General features: G+C 44.3%; 2 protein-coding genes across 7 annotated transcripts; both read left to right on the top strand.

Moving 5' to 3' along the window:
- Positions 1-7,652: 7,652 nt before the first annotated feature.
- On the top strand, positions 7,653-13,820 carry il21r.1 (interleukin 21 receptor, tandem duplicate 1). Of its 5 annotated transcripts, none has more exons than XM_029839154.1 (9): positions 7,653-8,140; positions 8,929-9,014; positions 9,117-9,225; positions 9,336-9,520; positions 9,611-9,744; positions 9,822-10,026; positions 10,093-10,165; positions 11,292-11,382; positions 12,061-13,820. In XM_029839154.1, exons 2-9 carry the CDS (start codon positions 8,954-8,956, stop codon positions 12,730-12,732), a joined length of 1,530 nt encoding a protein of 509 aa, XP_029695014.1. In that variant the 5' UTR covers positions 7,653-8,140; positions 8,929-8,953; the 3' UTR covers positions 12,733-13,820. The 5 variants fall into 5 exon arrangements, with proteins under 5 accessions (XP_029695014.1, XP_029695015.1, XP_029695017.1 ...); XM_029839155.1 differs by having other exon boundaries at positions 8,932-9,014; XM_029839157.1 differs by lacking the exon at positions 7,653-8,140 and adding an exon at positions 8,581-8,622 and having other exon boundaries at positions 8,932-9,014.
- Positions 13,821-14,145: 325 nt separating this feature from the next.
- On the top strand, positions 14,146-18,116 carry LOC105416617 (uncharacterized). Of its 2 annotated transcripts, XM_011605107.2 has the most exons (5): positions 14,146-14,597; positions 14,655-14,751; positions 14,958-15,245; positions 16,062-16,152; positions 17,434-18,116. In XM_011605107.2, the coding sequence occupies exons 1-5, from the start codon at positions 14,364-14,366 to the stop codon at positions 17,822-17,824; spliced, it is 1,101 nt and encodes a 366-aa protein (XP_011603409.2). In that variant the 5' UTR covers positions 14,146-14,363; the 3' UTR covers positions 17,825-18,116. The 2 variants fall into 2 exon arrangements, with proteins under 2 accessions (XP_011603409.2, XP_011603408.2); XM_011605106.2 differs by having other exon boundaries at positions 14,149-14,751.
- The last annotated feature ends 1,573 nt before the right edge of the window (positions 18,117-19,689 follow it).

The following is a 19,689-nucleotide window of genomic DNA, read 5'->3' on the forward strand; positions in this document are numbered from 1 at the left end:
TGAAACCATCTCATCAGAACATGCAGCCCCTACTCCCCCCCCCCACCCACCCCCCCACCGCAATATTGTATTGCTGAGTCTCATTTTGCATGAAAAATCGAACTCCATTCTTGTTCTTTATAGCCACTCTTCTCGACCTTTGTCATCCCAGCGAATTAACCCAGAGGCAGATCCTTGCTGACTCTCGAGAGCCTGTCCTATTAACTGGGCGAGGAGCGCCGTGTGGGTCACTCTCTAGTAATCTTATCTTGTAATTGGGTTCAAGGTCAAATGGCCCCGAAGCGCAGCGCTCTGAGGGTTAAGGTCACCGCGTTAGGAAGAAAAAGGCAGCTTTTAATCACAGATGGGGCTGGAAATCAAGTCCTGACCTTCTGCCATTTGGCTGGACTGGATCTGTCCAGCGCCGTCACCTCGAGCATCTCCCTCATTTATGTCCCCACATGAAGACGTCCACGTAGGATGGAGCAAGGTGGGGGTTAGGGAGCAGTTGCTTGGCAACCAATATTCAAACCAAGGTCTTCCAAGCTTTTAACCTTAGCGCAAATCAATGCTGATAGCAACCACACTAATATTTACTGAGCAGAAATTAGATGGAGGAGAGACAATCGTTGGCATTCAGAGCATCACAGAGACTCATTGACTGTATTTATGATCTGATCATCTCTACATGTCACTCTCCTTAATGTAAGGTTCCTTATACGTCAACTTACCGGTTAAAGAAGCTGTATGTCACCAATAACACGTTACATTCTTTGTTAATCCTCTGCGTAGTTGATGCTGGAACTGTGGCTCTGTCTCATCAGAATCATTTATTGATAGAAAATCTATAGAAGTGTCTTCTTTACTATCTAAAGGAGACATCAATTGTGAATTAATCATTGTTTATAATGGAAAAAAAGCCTTTTAATTGAGAAGCTGCATCAGTATAAAAATGTGTGTTAGTGATTACGGCTTCATATAAACATGTTCCCCTTTTAAGCTGCTTATTAAAAAATCTAATGAGTAGAATGTGTTCATTTTGCCCCCCTGCCCCCTTCAAAATGTCCACCCTTCTCCTTTTCTTTCAGGAAGATGGATGATAAGTGGTGGTCAGGTCCAAGCAGTGTGACCCAAAGTCTTATTCATTGCCAAGGGCAAGGAAATAGACCCGATTAAAGACCTTGTAAATAATGGCCCATAAACATCTGCCTGTTAGCCGGGCCAATCCATCTCCGTCCCCCATCTGTTCCTCTCTTTCTCTCACTCCCCCACATTTGATTTCCTCATTGCAAATGGTCCACAGGCCAAAGGCATCATCGAGCCGAGCTCAGTCATACTACGCAAACAAACAGTGAAACTGACCTGTGATCAGTACAGTTCAAATCCCCACCAGCCACCGCACTCATGACCCCCCCAAAGACAATAATGGAGGTCATTAGCATTTATTAGACGATATCCTCCTGGTTCGTTTCTAATGTTTGTGGTGCTTTGCAGACCACCCTCCAGCTTTCTCTGGGACGTACCCAGTTAGAAACTGTGCAGAGTTAAAGACGCTGGCCAGCTTCTTGCAGCTTTGCTGTGGTTTCCACTTTTATAACAAAAACAGTACTTAAAAATAATTAAACTTCTACTCTCCCTTTAAAAAAAATCTAGCATTCTTAATTAATTTATGTACATATTACGACGTCAAAGGTGGAAGCTTACACATCCAAGGTTCAGCTTCCTCATTTGCTCGGCCTCCGACAGGCTTCTCCGTCCCCGTAACCTCCACCGATATTTCAGGAATGAGGAGTTTTACTCAATCTCCAGGCCAAGAGAGGCACCAAGGCCTTCCTCGCCTGAGCAGGAGTGGAAAAAGACGGTGGATCTCAGCGCCGGTTCCCCCCCTGAGATAACCACCCCAACTCTTCACCCTGACATGTGGTCCACGGGACCAAGAGAGGCACAGCTGATCGAGCTCAGGGTTCCAGCGGAGGAGGAGATGGAGGCTGCCTTTTAGCGGAACAAGGCCAAGTATTCAGAGCCGGCTGCCGAGTGCCGGGAGGCTGGCTGGAAGACCACCATCTACCCCATGGAGGTTGGCTGGGAATGTCAACCGCACGACTTTAGAAGGACGCAGGAGTGATGGAGGGAAGCTGCGGAAAGCTGCAGGGGCAATGACAGGAGCTGGGGAAATAACACTTTACCCCTAACAACAGCTGCTGGGGGTAACAGCTACCAGCTGCAGGTTCCAGGAATAAAGGGGTGAATGCTGGTTCCTGGCTGACCCTTCAGCTGTCCCATGGGCACCGGAGGAGGTGCGACAGGCAGCAATGTGCAGCAGAACATTCCACCTGCCTGTACATCAACAGCATTAGTGTGGTGGCTGAAAAGAACTGGCCCTGTCTCAATCTGTGATTAATAAATATATAATTTATAAAAGTAGTGGAGGACTGGTCACAGTGAGCCGCACTATTGCACCTCAGATATATCATAAATTTCCACAACAGGTGACAAAGGTCATTCAGCAGCACTGAATGAGCATTTGTAACAATTAAATAATAATTACCATGCCTCAGATGAGTTTCACAGATTCTATATATAGCTGGATAGGCTGGAGTTGCATTTACAGGAGTCAACCTGGCTGTCTGTAATATGGGGCACAGTTGGACTTTCTCTCAGGGGAAGCAGAGAAATTAAAGCAAACGTTGCAGCCACAGGCTGAAACTTAGTGAATTTTCCTGAAGCGTTGAAGCGTTTACAGCAGAAGCGTTTGCTGCTCTTTACTGACACCTGGCGGCCAAACGTGGAGAGTACAGAACATGGGTTTAGTTTTTGGCCGATGTCCTTCTGTGTGCTTGTGATTTTTGAGGTTTACAAAAATAATAAAATTAATCCATATCATAATGTACAAAAAAACTCTTTTGGAGTATGCTCGTACAATGAGGTTCCTGCTTCCACCTGCTCCTGTAATCAATTCCTCAATGTACAGGTATGTTGAATACTAACTATGTATTTTTGTGGCCTGTATCGCTGGTTCCATGTTTCTCGCCGCCAAATCCCACCAATGACCGACGTCATGACAAAGTACGAAGAGGGTGAAGATGAAGGTAAAGAAGGTGATGAAAGGACATCCAGGGGTGACACTGAACGAGCCAACATACTGCCCCCCCCCCCTTCCATAATGACATTAAACGTGAAATGACCACCTTGGACATTGACGACCTGGCCACAGGCCAAAGGACGAGATGGCGATTCAGCTTCTCTCCCTGCTCACAACTTGCAGGTCTTGGGATCTCAGAGACGCTGCTGATACAGACGACTGTGAAAAAGTGAGGGAAGCCTCAGGCTGATGACACAAAATGAACTGTAAGTGCTTTTTTTATAAAGGAAAAACCACCAACGTCTGTGGGGAAGTAGATCTTAGAGCTGTTAATTCTGGAGAACTGCATCCAGTAGAGCCACCTTTGGTCGAGACACCTATTTTAGGGAAGTGATCCCTTTATTTTTAAGGAAGTATTAACACCTGGAGCAGCATGTCTCTGTACAGCAGCAAATCTAATCTCAGTCTAGACCTGAGCTTCCCCCCCCCCTCCCCTCCCCTCCTCTCCTCTCCTCTCCTCTCCTCTCCTCTCCTCTCCTCTCCTCTCCTCTCCTCTCCTCTCCTCTCCTCTCCCCTCCCCTCCCCACCCCTCCTCTCCTCTCCTCTCCTCTCCTCTCCTCTCCTCTCCTCTCCTCTCCTCTCCTCTCCTCTCCTCTCCTGACCTTTGACCTCTGACCCTTTTGATCCCTCAGTTTTAGATCTAGATCTTGAGGAAAACAAATCATATATCTAAAGTACTTGTTCATCTAATGCATCTGTTTCTCTCCTCCTCCTGCTGGTGTTCTCCCATGCCCTACATCCCCTCCCCCATACAGGCCTGCTCCTCTTCCTTCCTGATCTGTGGTATTTAATCACAATAGAAGAAGCTTCAGTGACATCAACTATACATCATCATCAAGGTAAATTCTTCATCCCCTCTTCCCAAATGGGGGATACATTAACATCAAGTTGCCGTTGATTTAAAAATGTACATCACGTTACTGATTCGAAAGTTTTGATTAAATGTTTGTTTTGAACAAATGATTCTTGTTCATTTTAGCATAATCTCATGAGGTGAAGTAAAATTACTTTTCTCATGATTTGGTTTTCAAATTGTCTCTTTAGATTTTTATTTATCTTCCATCCAAGCTGGGATTTAAATTGACATATCCTATATAGTGTATATATAATACATGACTATATAGCACTGTCAGTTTAGATACAGAAACTCTTGTGTTTGTATTTACCAATCATCAACTCATGGCGTTTTATTAGTATTAGTATTTTATTAGTATTAGTTCATGTAAAGTTCAGCCAGCCCATCCAGAATGTGGCCTCTCTGTGACACCGTGGCTGGAGCTGACGGCGAGGAAGCAGATGTGTCAGGCTGGTGAGCGAACGCTTGAGGTAATGCTGGAGGATCTCACCTGACTGAGGGGAGCCTGGCCTTCACTTCCTGAATGAGCCTCTAGCCTCACTTGAAATGACTGATACAGGAGCTTAGATGTCTCCCGAGGTCACGGGAGGACGTCTCCTCTCGTTTCATGTCTTTAAGCATGACGATTGCCCCTCTTGGTTTTATTATTCACTGTAATTTAAATTGCTTTTCTTTTGATTGATAAATAGATTATGTGTAACCAATGCTTGTTAACATCCGGACATTAAATGCGACAAATCACAAATGAATACTGAGGCTTGGCCACCTTGACTGATTCTAAATGATTCAACAGTCTAGGAAAGGTTCCCCGGGATGCTAATTTGATTTGTCTCACCAGTCCCCCAACAGAGCAGCTTATCTGTGACCTCTGAAATTTGGAGCGTTCCATTTGGCTGATCAGGACAAGAACCTTCCCCTGACCCTGCAGCCTGGGATCATAATGTACTGCAAAGGTCACAGCTCAAGGGAAAGACCAAGAAAACAGAACCAAATCTTATTCTGTGTACGTATTCCCACAGTTTTGACCCATGATAGAAACTAACAGAACAAAGTCCACTTTTGTGATGGAGGATGAGTCCTCTTTTCCTCAGTTACCTGTCGTTGTGGGTGGGACTTGAAGGTGCCACTGGGGGATTAGAAATGGCTTCCTGTTCTGTGGCTGACCTCTTCAAAGCCTGCAGTGTGTGTCTGTGTGTGTGTGTGTGTGTGTGCATGGTTTTTGTAGCTCTGAAGGATTGTCTGAAGATGAGCCCAACCACAGTGAGTCTCCATCTTGCTAATGAGTACAATGGTGAACTTAAACATGTGCACATCACACAGACATAAAAGCACCGTATCCATGGCTACAGATCTGCATAAAACCCAAACATTCGTAGAGATAAGCTTTGGCTGCACTCTCACATTGGTGAAAGGTTCACTGGGGTAGTTACTAGATTTTTATCACCGTCTCGTGCTGGTGAATGAAGCTCACAAGTATCAGTGAACAAGATATGAATACGCACGTGTGTGTGGGGCCACAGGGGCAGATGTGTGTGTGGTTTCGGTTCCTTTCTGGGGTTGTTTTTGGGGTTGTTTCTTTTCTTTTTTGTGTTTCTCTCTTTTCTCTTCTTTCCGTCACTTGTTTTGTTCCGTCACATCTGCATGTTGGAATTGTCCATCAGTTTACAGGTTCTCAGCAGTCGGGTTCAAGATTCATTTAGAAAGTAAATTCTTCATATGCATCATGGTTCAGGACGGGTTCGTCGGGCCCATCCTGGCAGAAAAAACTGTCTGACAGCGAGATTCATTCAGACGCCAGTTCTGCTGCCTCATTGCTGAACAAGGGGGGAAAATAAAATTAAAATTGAGACAAATAATGGTGATGGTTTGAATCATATCTGTCCTTTGGTGGTGGCTCTTGACTCCTTATTAGGCCTGGCTGTGCACACGGGGCTCCTGTCTTCGTGTTGTGCTGCTGGTGGTTTTCTGAGGGCGGTTTCTAATGTCAGTTAACATCTCGAGCTCACTGTTCCCCCACCAGCTTTTTAAGACAGTGATTGGCAGGATGTAATAGCTGTCGTCTGTGTGTGCAGGACAGATGCGTGTACAGGAGCATGTAAAAGTAAACAGTTAAAGCACTCCAGTGCCGTAAAATCCTCTTGAAAGGTCTTTGTCCCATCAGATCCTCATTTTTCTCCCTCATTCTCCAATGTGTCATTTTCAATTTCCACCGTCACGTCTGCATTCATCACTGCGCGGCTCCTTCTTTCCCTCCGTTACCCTCATTACCCCCCACCTCAGCAGAAGGCTGTCAGAGTTTCAGGGATCCACTGAGCTGTGAAATCACACAAATGGCTGTTTCTCTGCATCTGGTCCAGCAACAGAGGGGGGGGGGAGAAAGAGACAGATTTTATGCTCCAACACGTCTGAACCTGGATCGACCTTCTCCCACACTGCCACCGTACTCAAGCACACCCACAGCTGCAAGACCTTTAGCCACCCCGCACACACACACACACACACACACACACACACACACACACCTTCTGACAGATGAAAAGTGGTAATCCAGACTGATCAAAGAACAAAGCCCTTGAACAGATAATCACCAACACTTGTGTTAAACACTGATTTAATGCCGTCAAGTAAGATCAACGGGAGCGTAATCAAAGATCACACTGATCCAAAGTGGATCTTGGATGGGTCGAGCATTTGGGAGGACTGGCTGACGCAGCACGCAGCCAAAAGTGGAGCGGCTGAGATGAAAGTTGAGCTCCTCCTCGACGCTCAGGTGCACGTGGATCATCCACTCCAGGTCAGAGAGGAGCTGCTGCCCCGTAGTGGAGGAGTTAAAGTGTTGGACCTCAGGATGTCTGGATTCCAAACTGGGGACCCTGGGGCAGAACGAGGACACCCTGGAGAAGTGAGATCTGTCTTCTGGAGGAGAGCTCTCGGACCCTGGAGGAACTGGTGGAAGTGGCTGGAGGCAGGAGTGGGCGGGGCCTCCCTGCTGAGGCCGCTACCTGATGACCTGGATCTACTCCACAAGAAGGAAGACTGGGTCAAAACAGCACTGATCAAAACAGCTGCCACATCTGCACACCTGACTGGACCCTCTGTGGGGGTTCAGGTCCTGCTTCACTTCTCTGCACTTTGATTGGCTGCTTCAGTGGGGAGAAATCAGCTTCTCACAAGCCTCCAGCCCCGAGGCAAGTTTCTCTTCATGCTAAATTTAACCCGTGACCATGGTGCACTAGTGCGCTCGTGTCACGCTGGTCCGTCAAAATAAAACAGAAACATTGTTTCTGTCCTGAAACTGGCTCCCTTACAGTTTACATCAGTAAGAACCTGCAGCATGAATGCATTTTCATGTTAAAAATAAACCATGTCGCCATCTGTACGTCGCACCTGATTCGGTTTCTGAGAAAATAAAATGAACTTGGGTTGGAAAAGGACATCATGTAGTTCCCCAGTGACTAATTCGAATACCGTACTCTATATTACAGTCAGATCTTGTCATCAGAGGGTTTATTTGGGTTTTTTGTCCATCACTAGATCTGATCTTGTGTTCTCAACTCGCGACATTAAAAAAAAAACTTGATATTTCAGAGCTTTGGAGGTTTAAATATCACAAAGTCAAAGCTTCTGTGCACAGCAGACACCTTTAATTCAGCAGCTGGGTGGGATAGAGTATATTTTCTATATGTTTCACACTCACATGTAACATTTAAAGAGTTCTGTCATGCTGAAAGTATTATCTGAGGGTCACAGTAGCAGGACTGAGTCATTCAGTTTCACTTTGGATACATTTGGCTGGAAGTTACCCAAAAACCCCTGAGCTCTTGTCGCTGGTGTGCAGGTGTATCACACAAATTAATATGTGCATAAAAAGTCTATTTTTTTTTTTTAGATATCTTTTCTTCTAAAGACAAGAACACAGTCCACATTTCCTGTTTTGCTGTTTGATCAGGTTAACTGTTGCATATTAATAGCAGTCGCGTCGGTGTGGTGGGAAGGCACCACGCAGACACCAAACAATGGTCCTGAAACCACATCCTTCACCACCCCACTGATGATGACGCCTTCGCTGCGACGAACACGAGCGCCGTTCCACTGCGAGCTCTCAGACACCCCACAGGTTGGTGGATGAGCAACAGGCAAGAGCTCATCTTTAAAGCAAACAGGTACGTTGCTAGTTTCTTAATAATATTGGAAGAAAATGCTTTTTTCTTCAAGTGGATTGTGAGGATTTAGCTTAATTCCTTTTAAATATTACTGAATTGAAGGCTCAATGACAGCGAGCTACCGTGTGTCTTGATTTTAGGAGCGTTTATTCTGTGGCCCTGAAAAAGAGCTTCACGTCCCATCTGATGATGTCACAGCCCCATTTCCCCAGTTCCCTCGTGCCCCAGTATTTTCCACTCTCCCTGCCTCTGCTCCACTCTACCTGCCAGCCACTCCCACCCCGTCAGCTCAACTCCACTCACCTGCAAGCATAGCTGCAGCTTATTCCCAATCAGCCCTGTCTTCGTTCTGCCTGCCTCGCCTGTTCCCCGGACAACCTACCTGCTTTCTGCCCCTGACTACGACTTCTGCCTCAGCGTTTCTGGTTCCTGTCTGCTCATCTGGTTTTGACTTCTCCGCTACATCGTCAGCCTCCTCTCCTGTAAGCCCCTTTCTGTCACTACTGTCAGCGGAACTGCACAGTTCCGAAGATTTACATCCTTCCCCCTTGGTTCCGCATTCCGGCTCTGCTCGACCCACTCCCCGAGCCTGCAACCCATAGACTTTGTGAGCCTGAGCCTGAAGAACGGACTATTTCCTGTGTTTCCTTGTCTGCCTGAGTTCCTGTCTGCCCGTGTGTTAAATCATTACCACGGTCCAGCTTTCCAGAGTGCTGCATTTGGGCACCCGTCACAGATCGAGGTCCGTCTGGTTTGAATGAGTTGGATGTGTTCCTGTCTCTCCTCAGCAGCTGATACCTGGGGGTCGTCTCCATGGCTCTGAAACTCGCTCTTTTCCTCTTGCTGTGGAATCTGGCATTGTTTTCTCACGGTGGTGAGTCTTTTTCCTTTAACAATCTTCATTTATTCCTCAAGAGGTGCACCACAGATTGCTGTCCATTAAGACATTAAGTCATTTTTTTTTTTTTACTTTCAGTTGTGAGCTCGTTCAAAGTCACCTGTTCGACGGACTACAACGTTTCTCTGAACTGTTCGTGTTCTGACGCTGTGCAGGCGCAGCCTGTCTTCCTTCATGTCAGCTGCCGGTACGAGACGTTCACAGAATCACAGAAAATTGTGAATTTGGGCTTTTGAAATGTACAAAACCTTTTAAATTCACCAGTAACCCTTGGGTCATTTGCTGATTTTTGAATAGCGATCAAGGGGATGAGGTTAACGACTCTTGCGAGGTCAAACCCTCAGAGTCCTGGTGCGTGATGTTCCCGTTCGGCTTTGAGCTATTTACCTCCACCAGCACCATGTGTACTGCACAAGTGCTGGACGAAGATGGAGCGAGGATAAGCGGCAGCGAGTCCTCCAGCTGGGCCTTGTGTGATGTGGGTAAGAGACGCTGGCGACATCACGGCCTTTGATTTTTCTGTATTTGTCACTTCTTCTCAACTGAGGTCAGAACTTCTCTCTGCTGTGCAGTGAAACCTGAGCCTCCTTCCCAAGTTCAGGTGACCAACATGGACGACTTTTACAACATCACCTGGGACCACAGCAACCAGCAGGATTGCCTCACTTACATGGTCCGCATCAGGGAAGCCAACGGGTTTTCAGAGGTAACGTGCACGGAAAAAGCCCGACTCCACGTGCACGCATTCTGCCGACCTCCTGTAACTCCACTCTTTTGCCACAGGAGCCAGTTTACTCCCTTCCCTCGCAAGGAAAGCGCCTCCAGTTGGATCATGAGAGGCTGCAGCCACAAGTCAACTATACTGTCGACGTCAAAGCCAAAATGTGTTTCAATAACCTCTATAAAGGTCCCTGGAGTGAGTGGAGCCCCACTGTCCACTTCAGGTCCACAAGAACTGCTGGAATCATATATTCAGACAGTAAGAGGGGTAGGACATCACACATATGTGCTAGTTTATTCTTAAACGTCATCTACTCTCTGTCTGCTTTTACAGCGCTGAACTGGCATTTCTTTTACATCCCCCCATCCGTTTTGGCCTTCGTCGTCCTCGTCTTCTTGGTTTTATTGTAAGTAACCTCTGAAACTGTCAATAAATGGTGCTGCAAAGGGAAAGTATATGAAACAGGTGATCTTACGCCTCAGAACTTTGCAACTCGGAAACCTCAAATTTGTGTAACCAAATCACAAATCTTTGAGTTCCCTAATAACCAGTGAGTGAGCACTTTATATAAATTGTATCAGACACGAATATTCTAACAGCACACAGCTAAAAATACACTGAGGTGCTTCAACAGGTGTTTAACAGCTAATTAGCAGCAGCAGCAGCAGCGGCAGCAGCAGCAGCACTAAGGTCAGACAGATAAGCTTCCAGTAAATGATCAAAGTTCACACTGCTTTCCTAGCATCTCCTCCCACATAGAGAAACCACTTCTGAGAGGTGTGTACATGCACCTACTCACCACTCTGAAATGGCAAGCAGACATAAGTCAGAGCTGTGAGAACGCCACGCACACATGTCATTATTCTCACTTCTTTAGCTCTTTTATCAGCCCTATTTTGGTGTAACAGTTAATCGACTATTGTTGTTGTTACTGTTATATTTTAACAGTTGTTTGTTCTTATCCTTTATGCGTTTAAAAAGCAAGAAGCGCAAATGTGAAACTTTTTTCATACTTTTAAACCAGAGTCTTATTTTTTTAAAGACAATCACACCTGATAATTAAGTCAGCTCCCTCAGTATGTTAATGTGTAGATGTGTTAATATTTACTCAAGCTTAGTATGTGGTGGTTAGTCAATGATACCATGAAATTTACATAAAAATTATGTAACATTCCTATGGAAAAGTACCCAAAAACACATTTTTGTTTTAAATCACTGAACCTTTAAACAGAATTTTTTGTTGCGTTTACAACAATACGTGATTTTAATCTAATTCACTTGCTAAAACTACACATATTCGTGACAAAAACAGAAATACTGCAAAACTCATAACACAACTTAAATCAGCATGCAAGTATTGCAAAAGCTGTTTATAAAAATACAAAATCTATATATACACGTCATTTAACAAGTTCGTGCCTTTACCAATTCTCACTACAAAGTTCCTCCTGAATAGTATGAATAAAGCAGAATTTTGCGCAGTTGAGAAACACCAACGTCTCTTCTCATTGTTATTTCTTTTCTTTTCTCAGGTACTGGATCAGGAAGCGGGAGATTATGCAGATTCCCAAACCTGATTATTTTTTCGCCCCACTTTACCGTAACTATGGAGGCAACTTCAAGGTAAAAGACCCACCTGTAACCTTCTCAGCTCGGTCTGTAATTTCCAAACCAGCCCAGCAGGTGCTGCCAAAGAGGGGGGCTTGTTGGTTGGACTTTCCCCTCATTTCACAGTTGGAGGCCTTCGCATGTAAATGACTCGCTGAGTTTTTCCGTCTCTCACCCGCTGTGGGTGGGGTTTATGATAAAGCCACTGTTTTACCCCAGTGGAAAACACACCGAAATTCAGTTATTTAAGGCCTTTATTGTCCAAAAAAGACAATATTTCCGAGTCAACCAGTTCGCTCGAGCTCATAATAGAGATGTTGGCTGCTGCACCCATGCAAGCTGTCTAATTTTAAGGCGTTCTTTCACCTTAAGTTAGCGGTATCTCCATGATCACTGACGTCAGAGCAGCTCTTAGAACCTGTCACACCTCACCCCTGTGGTGGAGCCTGTCTGCCTTTATTCGGCAGATATAAGATGAGTCAGAGGTGGCGCCGAGCTTCTGCGTTTCAGGATGTGGTGGCCTTTGCATCAACAAAAAGATCCGTGCTGGTTGGGGCATCGCCCCACCGAATGTGAAGTGCAGAACAGTTGCAGCGCGTTCACAGTTCAGTCATGTTTCAAAGCAATGTGCACATTTCAGGGCAAACGTCCAGAGAACTCGTGTTACAGACTGTTCCTTGTCTCCCTCTGCAGGAGTGGGTGAACCCTGTATTCAGAGAGTGCGATTATGCAATCATCAGCCCACAAGTTCCAATGAAGAGCGAGCACGACGTCATCCAGCTGAACAGCGAGAAACAAAGCTGCGTGGAGAACAAGGAGGGGAAACAAAACGGCCACCTCTTCCACGAGCTGCAGGCCCAGGACGGCTCACTTTTGCCCTGCCAGGACGGCGGCTCAGACAGCAGCAGCGACCAGATTGGACGCATCTCCATCCACACTGTGACCCTGTCGGAAGAAGAAGTGTTTGAGGAGGAAGGCGCATCGCAAAGCTCTGGTTGTGTTCTCAGAAGGGACAGAGAAAGATTTGAGTTCTTTGGAGCGGCCATGGAAGAGCAGGCCGGCTATGGTTTAGAAGAAGCTGAGCGTGGATTACTGCTTCAGCACCAAGCAGATCGTCGCGCTTCAGCGGGGGACAATCAGGTCCCACTTCACATCCAGTTATTTGAAGAAGAGAGGGCGTCGCTGAACTCCCTCACCTTAAACGAACAGTCAGACGACGGCTACCCTCACGTGGACTTGGACACCATTGACAGTGGTTTTGGAGAGTACAACAGCCCTGGAGCCTCACAAGGAGCACAGCAGACATTTTCCCTCCATGAACAAATAAACTTCCACTCCAACTACGTCAAACAGTGGATGGTGTGAAACTGTTCAGGAAGGATGAATCACGCTCAGAGAGACTTCAGGCTCAATATCTGTGAAGGGAAGACACACTTACGTCTGTAACCGGAGGAAGATGCAAGTCTCTGTATTATTGCCTGTGTATATTTCTGTGTTTGGCTGTGGCTGTTTGCACTTTTGGAAGATTTTTACAAAATTGTCTTCTTTGTTTTGAAACCATTTCTTGTTTCTCCCAACTTTATTGGGTCCAATCAACTTGTGTGTCTACAGCTGTGGTTCTTAAACTCTTCTGTTGAACACCCCCATTTTGTAAAGAGACCCCCCTTCCCCAAAAAAAGAAAATGTAGCAATTGGTCCTTTTGCTCCATCTTAAATTATTTTCAGTGACTAAAAAGAACAATAAATTCAGTTATTGTTACCAACAGTAGAAATACACAAGATTTCTCCCCAAGACAAACACTTTTCCCAATAAAAATATAAAAAGTGCACTTTTAGGTATAAATGTTTTTTTAGAGCAACAATCTTATGACATGTTGCATTATGTTCACGTGTGGTTTCTTGCACTGTGCACTTCTGCACCAGTAGTGCTTTGCTGTTTACACATGCTGTTTTTTTTTTCTGCCCCGCACCCCCACACGCGCATACTCAAAGCTTGAATATCTCACTGATGTGACTGGAGTGTATACAGTCTCCAAGAGTTTATTAGGTTTCTTTTACTATCCGCTGCCAGAGTTTTGAGACCTCATCTCCTGCCACACTTTCCTTGTTTTGGACTTTTTTGATGAATTATCGCCCATGTTAGTCCCATAAACGTCACACCTTTTTGGGTCTACCCCACTGAGATAATAATTATAGATAATTCTCCAAACTTATAGTTGTGCCTGTTACTGTATGTTCTCACCCCTCAATTTTAGATCTACATCTGTGCTTTGCCCTTGCTGTCTCCTCTTCCCCTCCTCCCTTACAGTGGCAGCCCATATAATCGACTGTAAATCTGGATTGGATGGAATTGTAGTTTACGAGTGTGTGAGTGCTTTCCTATGTTTTAACACATTTTCATTCTGTCTGTAGTACAGTCATTTAACCACTTTAAAATAAAGCTTTAGCCTGGGGAGAGCTGACAACTCTTTATAAACCTGAAGTAACACTTGGGAACAGGTTTGGATGCTATTGTTTTTCTGTTTAATTTTTTGAGGAAAATTACAAAACTTGGTGAGATCATGTTGTAGTAATGAGTTACAAAAAGTCAATTGGTTCAATACATATTTGCCCTACAGAACATTTGGAAGGGGAAAAATTAAAAAATCAAGTTAGGTTATTTTAAAGTAGTGAAAAAAAATGTTTTTCATTAATTATTTAAACTTGCTGCCATCTTTTACAGTAACTTGTTAAAACCACGGGGTGACGCTGTGGTAACTCTATAACAAACGCGTCTCTTTTGTAAACGAAGAAAAGGGTGCCGGAAATGACACGGAACTGCTTCCGGGATCAATGTTGTCAATTGCTGTTTACTGAAAAATAACCCATAGCACTGTTTTAATAACTTCAAGTGCATTTATTTTAAATGCAGCTATAGTGTTTTGTGCATTAAATCGCACAAAGTCGCACTTAGATGACCTATCACTTGATCAAAGACTATTAAACGTCAAAACAATATGAATTCGGTCACTACCGTAACTCTGCATCCACATCTGCGCGAAGAAGAAGTTCTTGTGGTGGAAAATGCAATTCGTTTGGCAATAGACTCGATAATTAACGTGTTGTACGGCGTCAACAGCGCCAGGACTAATGAGTTCCAGCGGATATTGGGCGACCGGGACAAAGAGATCCAGCGGCTGAATTGCAGGCTCAGAGAGCTGGAGCACGAACATCATGCTCCGCGTCAGCCGGTATGTACCTGCAGAGTCCTGCAGAAAGCTGACTGTAGCAGGTTCATTGTGTCGCAGGTCTCCGCTGACCAACAACCAGCACAGCTGAGCCGCTATGACCCAAGTAGCTCAGACCCTGAGCTGGCCAAGCAGGAGTGTGAAGACAGCAATACCGGTAGGTCATTTTTGACTTTGCAACATTATATTAGTGTTTTATGATGTAGAAAATACATATAAGAAAACTAAAAACAGAGAAATTGAGCTGTTAGTATATTTAGAAGGTTAAATGTTTTGGGTTTTTTTTGTTCTCAGAATACTGTAAATGCTGAAATATGTTATTGATATATGTTTTTGCCTGACATTTTTTACCTTTCTCTGCAGCGACACTTTTTGAAAGACCTTCCTTGCAAATCTCTTTACAAAGCAACGAGTCTTCGGTTCAGTTGTCACCAAGCAGAAGGGGTCTCAGACAGAGTGGAACCCCCCACTCCACAGAGTCCTTCAGCATGTCGGATGCAGCGGTGAACGTACCCACGTCTCCCAGCAGCTCCGCTGTCAAAGAAGAACCATGTGAGATTGATAAAGTCTTCATCCAGTGGGAAATTAGTCAGCAGGAATCAGAGCGTCATCAGGAGGATGGAGACACTCAGGAGACTCCCACTGAAACCCGTAATGTGTCCCACCTTTTCTATTTTCTTTTCTATTTTTATGTGTTTTTGTTTCAATACATTATGGTTGTGATACATTTCTTTAAGAAAGTATGGTCAAATGAGAGCTGATGGGCCAGTTTACCAGTGAATTTCTCTGCTCTTATATCTTGCCTGTAAGGTACACCTTTGGTGTTTCTTGGTCTTGTTTCTTGATGCTGCTGATATACTCAGTTGTGACGTGAGCTCCTCTTTGAATGGGAGCAAATATGACAATGACCCGCAGTGTTTGGTGGAGTCAGATCATTAGTGTTGGATGAGTAGATCCCAAAGCGAGTGTGGAACAGAGTCTGCCCGTCTTTCCTGCTCTTTGACTTGAGATGATGAGTGCGTCTGAATCACTTCCATGATCGATGGCGTGCCCATCTAACTATTGATGAGATCCCAATATTGCAGTCATTATTAGACCAGTGTTGTTGTTCAGAAACAAACTCCTGTCTGCATTGCTTTTTAGAAATGTAATCTAATCAAGCAGAAATACATTAAGCATTTCTATGTAGTGATGAATGTAACGTGTAGAAGAGACAAAAATGATGTTGCTTAAAATTCATTTGTCATGTTCTTGCAGTTTATGACTGCATAACCCAGTAGGATATTAAAATAAAGTAGTCAGTTATGGTAGAGAACATGGATTTTAAAGTTAAATTAAGTTAAAGTTAGATTGCTTTGTCAAACACAAATTTGGAATTTGAAAATACATTTTTTTTCTGCTATCATACTTTTTGGCATAGAGGTGATTGATGGTGATGAGCTAAATCTTCCTCTTATATTATTTAAGAACTGCTGGATCCCAGAGACAGGAGGAACATCAGGAATAAAGCTCACGCACCACCAGATGGACATCCCTTCCCTCAGAGACAACACCTACGGTGAGTTATTGGTGAATACTCAGTCTGTGTCTATCCACAAAACAAGAGAAAATAGAATTGCCCAATTGCTAATGAAAAACATCCATGCAAAACCATCTTAATGCAATAGGTCACATGTAAACTAACTACGGAAATAGATTTAATATTTAGCAATTTTGTCCAGAGATGAGGATGTGAGCTTTGTTTGTATGTTGGCCTGAGATGAAACCCACCTCTCCCATCTGCAACTGGAATAGGCTCCAGGCCTACATTTTACTCATCCCTGCGTGTTCTTAAAACCACACCAAATACGTGAAACTGTTAATCAGACAGTATCAACAAATATCCTTATCTTGTTTATCTGTGGTAGAAATTTATTTTTTTCTTTGGTTTGTTAATTGAGTAAATTCCAAAAAAAGTACAAATTAGAAAAAGGAAGAGCTCAGAAGCACAAAAGGTTAAAAGAGAAGAAGCAAAAAACAAAGGAACCCCAAACCTTTTCTAGATTCTGATGAATTCCTCTTGTGGAAATCTCTCCCACTTGTGGCACATCTCCAGTAATTTGTCTTTTTCCAACTAAAATTTGTGAATCACAACTTTTCTTACCACTAATATTAATGAAAACATCATTGACCTGCAATGGTGCAGTCCATTAAACAGTTCCTGTAAAGCTCCATCAGTTAACACATATTCATAGATCATATCCAACAAATCACATTCACTTTTCTTGAAGTAATCTTCACAAGAATAACAGCAAATAGTGATAACAATAAGACTAAACAGACTCCTATTCTACTCCTCCTTCCTACCACTAGTGCGACAGATGACTTCAAAATAAAAGCAAGGGTAACTGGAAAATACATCTTCAAAATAAAATCACTTTAAACATTGATTTATCACATCTAATTATCACCAAATAAAACAAAATATCTTAGATGGACGTTGAAAATATATTTTTCTCCATGTAGGTATAGCCAATAATGGGTATGCAGACCAAGGAGTATTCTGATTAAATAAATTACAGAAATATTGTGAGGCAAAGGTTTTGAAAGAAGTCAGAAAAGCTGGGGAGAAGAAATGGTGAATGATATAAATACATAAAATCCATCATAACACCCTCAATTATTTATGTCAAAAGAATCCCCAGGGAGACCCGGACAGTAACATTAGCACAAGTAATGAGCTGGCAATGCAAAAAAAGGAAAAAAACCCTTCAAATAGCAGAGTTGCCTTTAAGTATTGAATTATTATGTTTGTTGTGAGCGATCTACACACTCCTCTGTGTCATTCTGCACCCCTCAGGATGAAGAAGAAGAGTGTGCCGATGTCAGAGCTGTCAGAAGAGGCCCAGAGGCTGAAGAGGGCAGCCTGGAGAGCTGCTTCCAGGCGATACTACGCCCGGAAAATAGCTCGACAGCAGGCCAACTCTGCACGCCTGGGCACGTTTTCCCAGGTTAAAGACTTCCGGTCTTCTCAGGTTGAGAGGAGGACGCTGATGCAGGAGCTACCAAACGACCGTCAAATGCTGCAGAGGGCTGCACCAACCACGTACTGCACATCCAACATCTCGCACCATCAGACGGAGCCCACACAGGCCGGCCACCTGCCCCAGGACGCAGAGTGGCTCGAGGGGCCGCTGGAGACCAACGGAAGAGGATCACATGACATCAGCGGAGGAATAATGTGCAGCTGAGTTCAGTGCTCAGGATGAAGCTGGATTATATCGCAATTTATCATTTCATTGGGAGACGATATGAAACATGGAGAGAATGAATGTGTCCTGTATGTCTCCAGGTCATCTGATGTGTTTCTGGACTCATTCATGTCCATGTTTAAGATGTCTATTGTCTTTATTTTTGTTAAATGCAATGTGGGCCTGTATCAATTTGATTAAAGATATATTTCAATACCTTTACTATACAGCATTACAGAAATGCAAACTACTGGCGATGAATAAATGTATCTCTCTGTGTTCTGATGCAACACATCTTTCCTCCAGTTATTAATCTCCTCAGCTGTTTGTGCCAACATACGTCTGCATGCTGAGATCCAGTCAAGGAGCAGCAAAACCTCCAATCTGGGAAATGGAAGACCTGGATTGGAGGGTCCAAGAACAGTAGATTCTGTAGGTTCACACAGTCACTGTTCTGTCCTACACAAACAGCCCGACTGATTAAAGGCTGCAACCTACAGAACAGAGGAGTGCTGCAAGCAAACATGAGCCATCAGATACCATCATTTTTACCCCAGTTTGGGCCTGACGGCTACAAACACCAATAAACTCCTTTGAGCAGCAGATGGTGGGGGAGGCGAGCCCCACTAAAACAACTTGATTGTATTAAAGTCGAGCTGATGATCTTAAGCTGTTTAGCCTCATGAGGGGAGGAGAGAAGGCTGTGAATGGGTGACCGAGGCCTGTCAGGTAATCAGGTGATCATGCTTCTGGACCCTGGCAGCCTCAGCCTATAGCAGCAGAACTAAGATGTTAACCTAATAATGAGACCACTCTCTAAATATGATAATTAGTCTGACTAGAATACTGACAGCTTTCTCAAAGAGGAAGTTTTTTAATTTAATCTTAAAAATAGAGACGGAGTCAGCCTCCCGTACATGGACAGGGAGCTGGTTCCAAAGCAGGGGGGCCTGGTAGCTAAATGCTCGGCCCCCTATTCTACCTCTAGAGACTCTGGGGACCACAAGTAGACCAGCATTCTGAGAATTGGGATTATAAGGCGCTAGTGGCTCTTCCAGGGAGGATGGCGATTGGCCTCTGAGGACCTGATAGGTCAGAAGAAGAATTGTGGAAGGGAAGAGTTGTTTGGACATCCTGATAATAAATAATTACAATAGTCCAGCCTGGAAGTAACAAATGCTGGAGTAACTTTTTAGCCTCATCCTGGGTCAGTAATTTCCTGATCTTTGCAATGTTTCTCAAATGAATAAAGGCACTTCCAGAGACTATTTTAATGTGTGAGTTAAAGGACAGATCTTGGTCCAAAGTTACTCCAAGATTCCTCACAGAGAGACGAGAGGCTAAGGAGACACCATCTAGAGTGATCATGTGATCTAAATGTGATCTTCAGGCAGTCTAAAGTCAAAGGCAGTCCAGTTGCCCATGCACCAGCTCAGGAATGCGTTTTGTGCCTGCACCTCTCCATCAGGGGAACCTAAACTTGAAGCTAAAAACTGTTCTTAGCAGTAGCAGCCATGCCACGTTTCCCCATTAGTGGCGTGGACTTTACAATGGAAAATTACACTCCTGGGGGCAAGGTGTTTCTAAGTCCTAAAGGGGTTGCCCCTCCCATTCCTGAGGCTAAACCTGATGATTTAGCCTCAACAACATTCTGGAGTGTTTACAGCTGTTTGTCTCATTGTTGACTGAGTGGGGCCATTGCCAGGAACAAAGACAGGAAAACGGTTCCTGGTGATAATTATGTGTGTCTCCACTCGCTTTCATCAGTGGATCCCATGAAAAAAATCACCACTACAACATCATTAAGGCGCTAATTACAGTTGCACGAACAATATGGATTTTTGGATTTCTGCATAGATTTGTCA

The sequence above is a fragment of the Takifugu rubripes genome, chromosome 7 (assembly GCF_901000725.2).
Source record: "Takifugu rubripes chromosome 7, fTakRub1.2, whole genome shotgun sequence".
NCBI classification, from domain to species: Eukaryota; Metazoa; Chordata; class Actinopteri; order Tetraodontiformes; family Tetraodontidae; genus Takifugu; species Takifugu rubripes.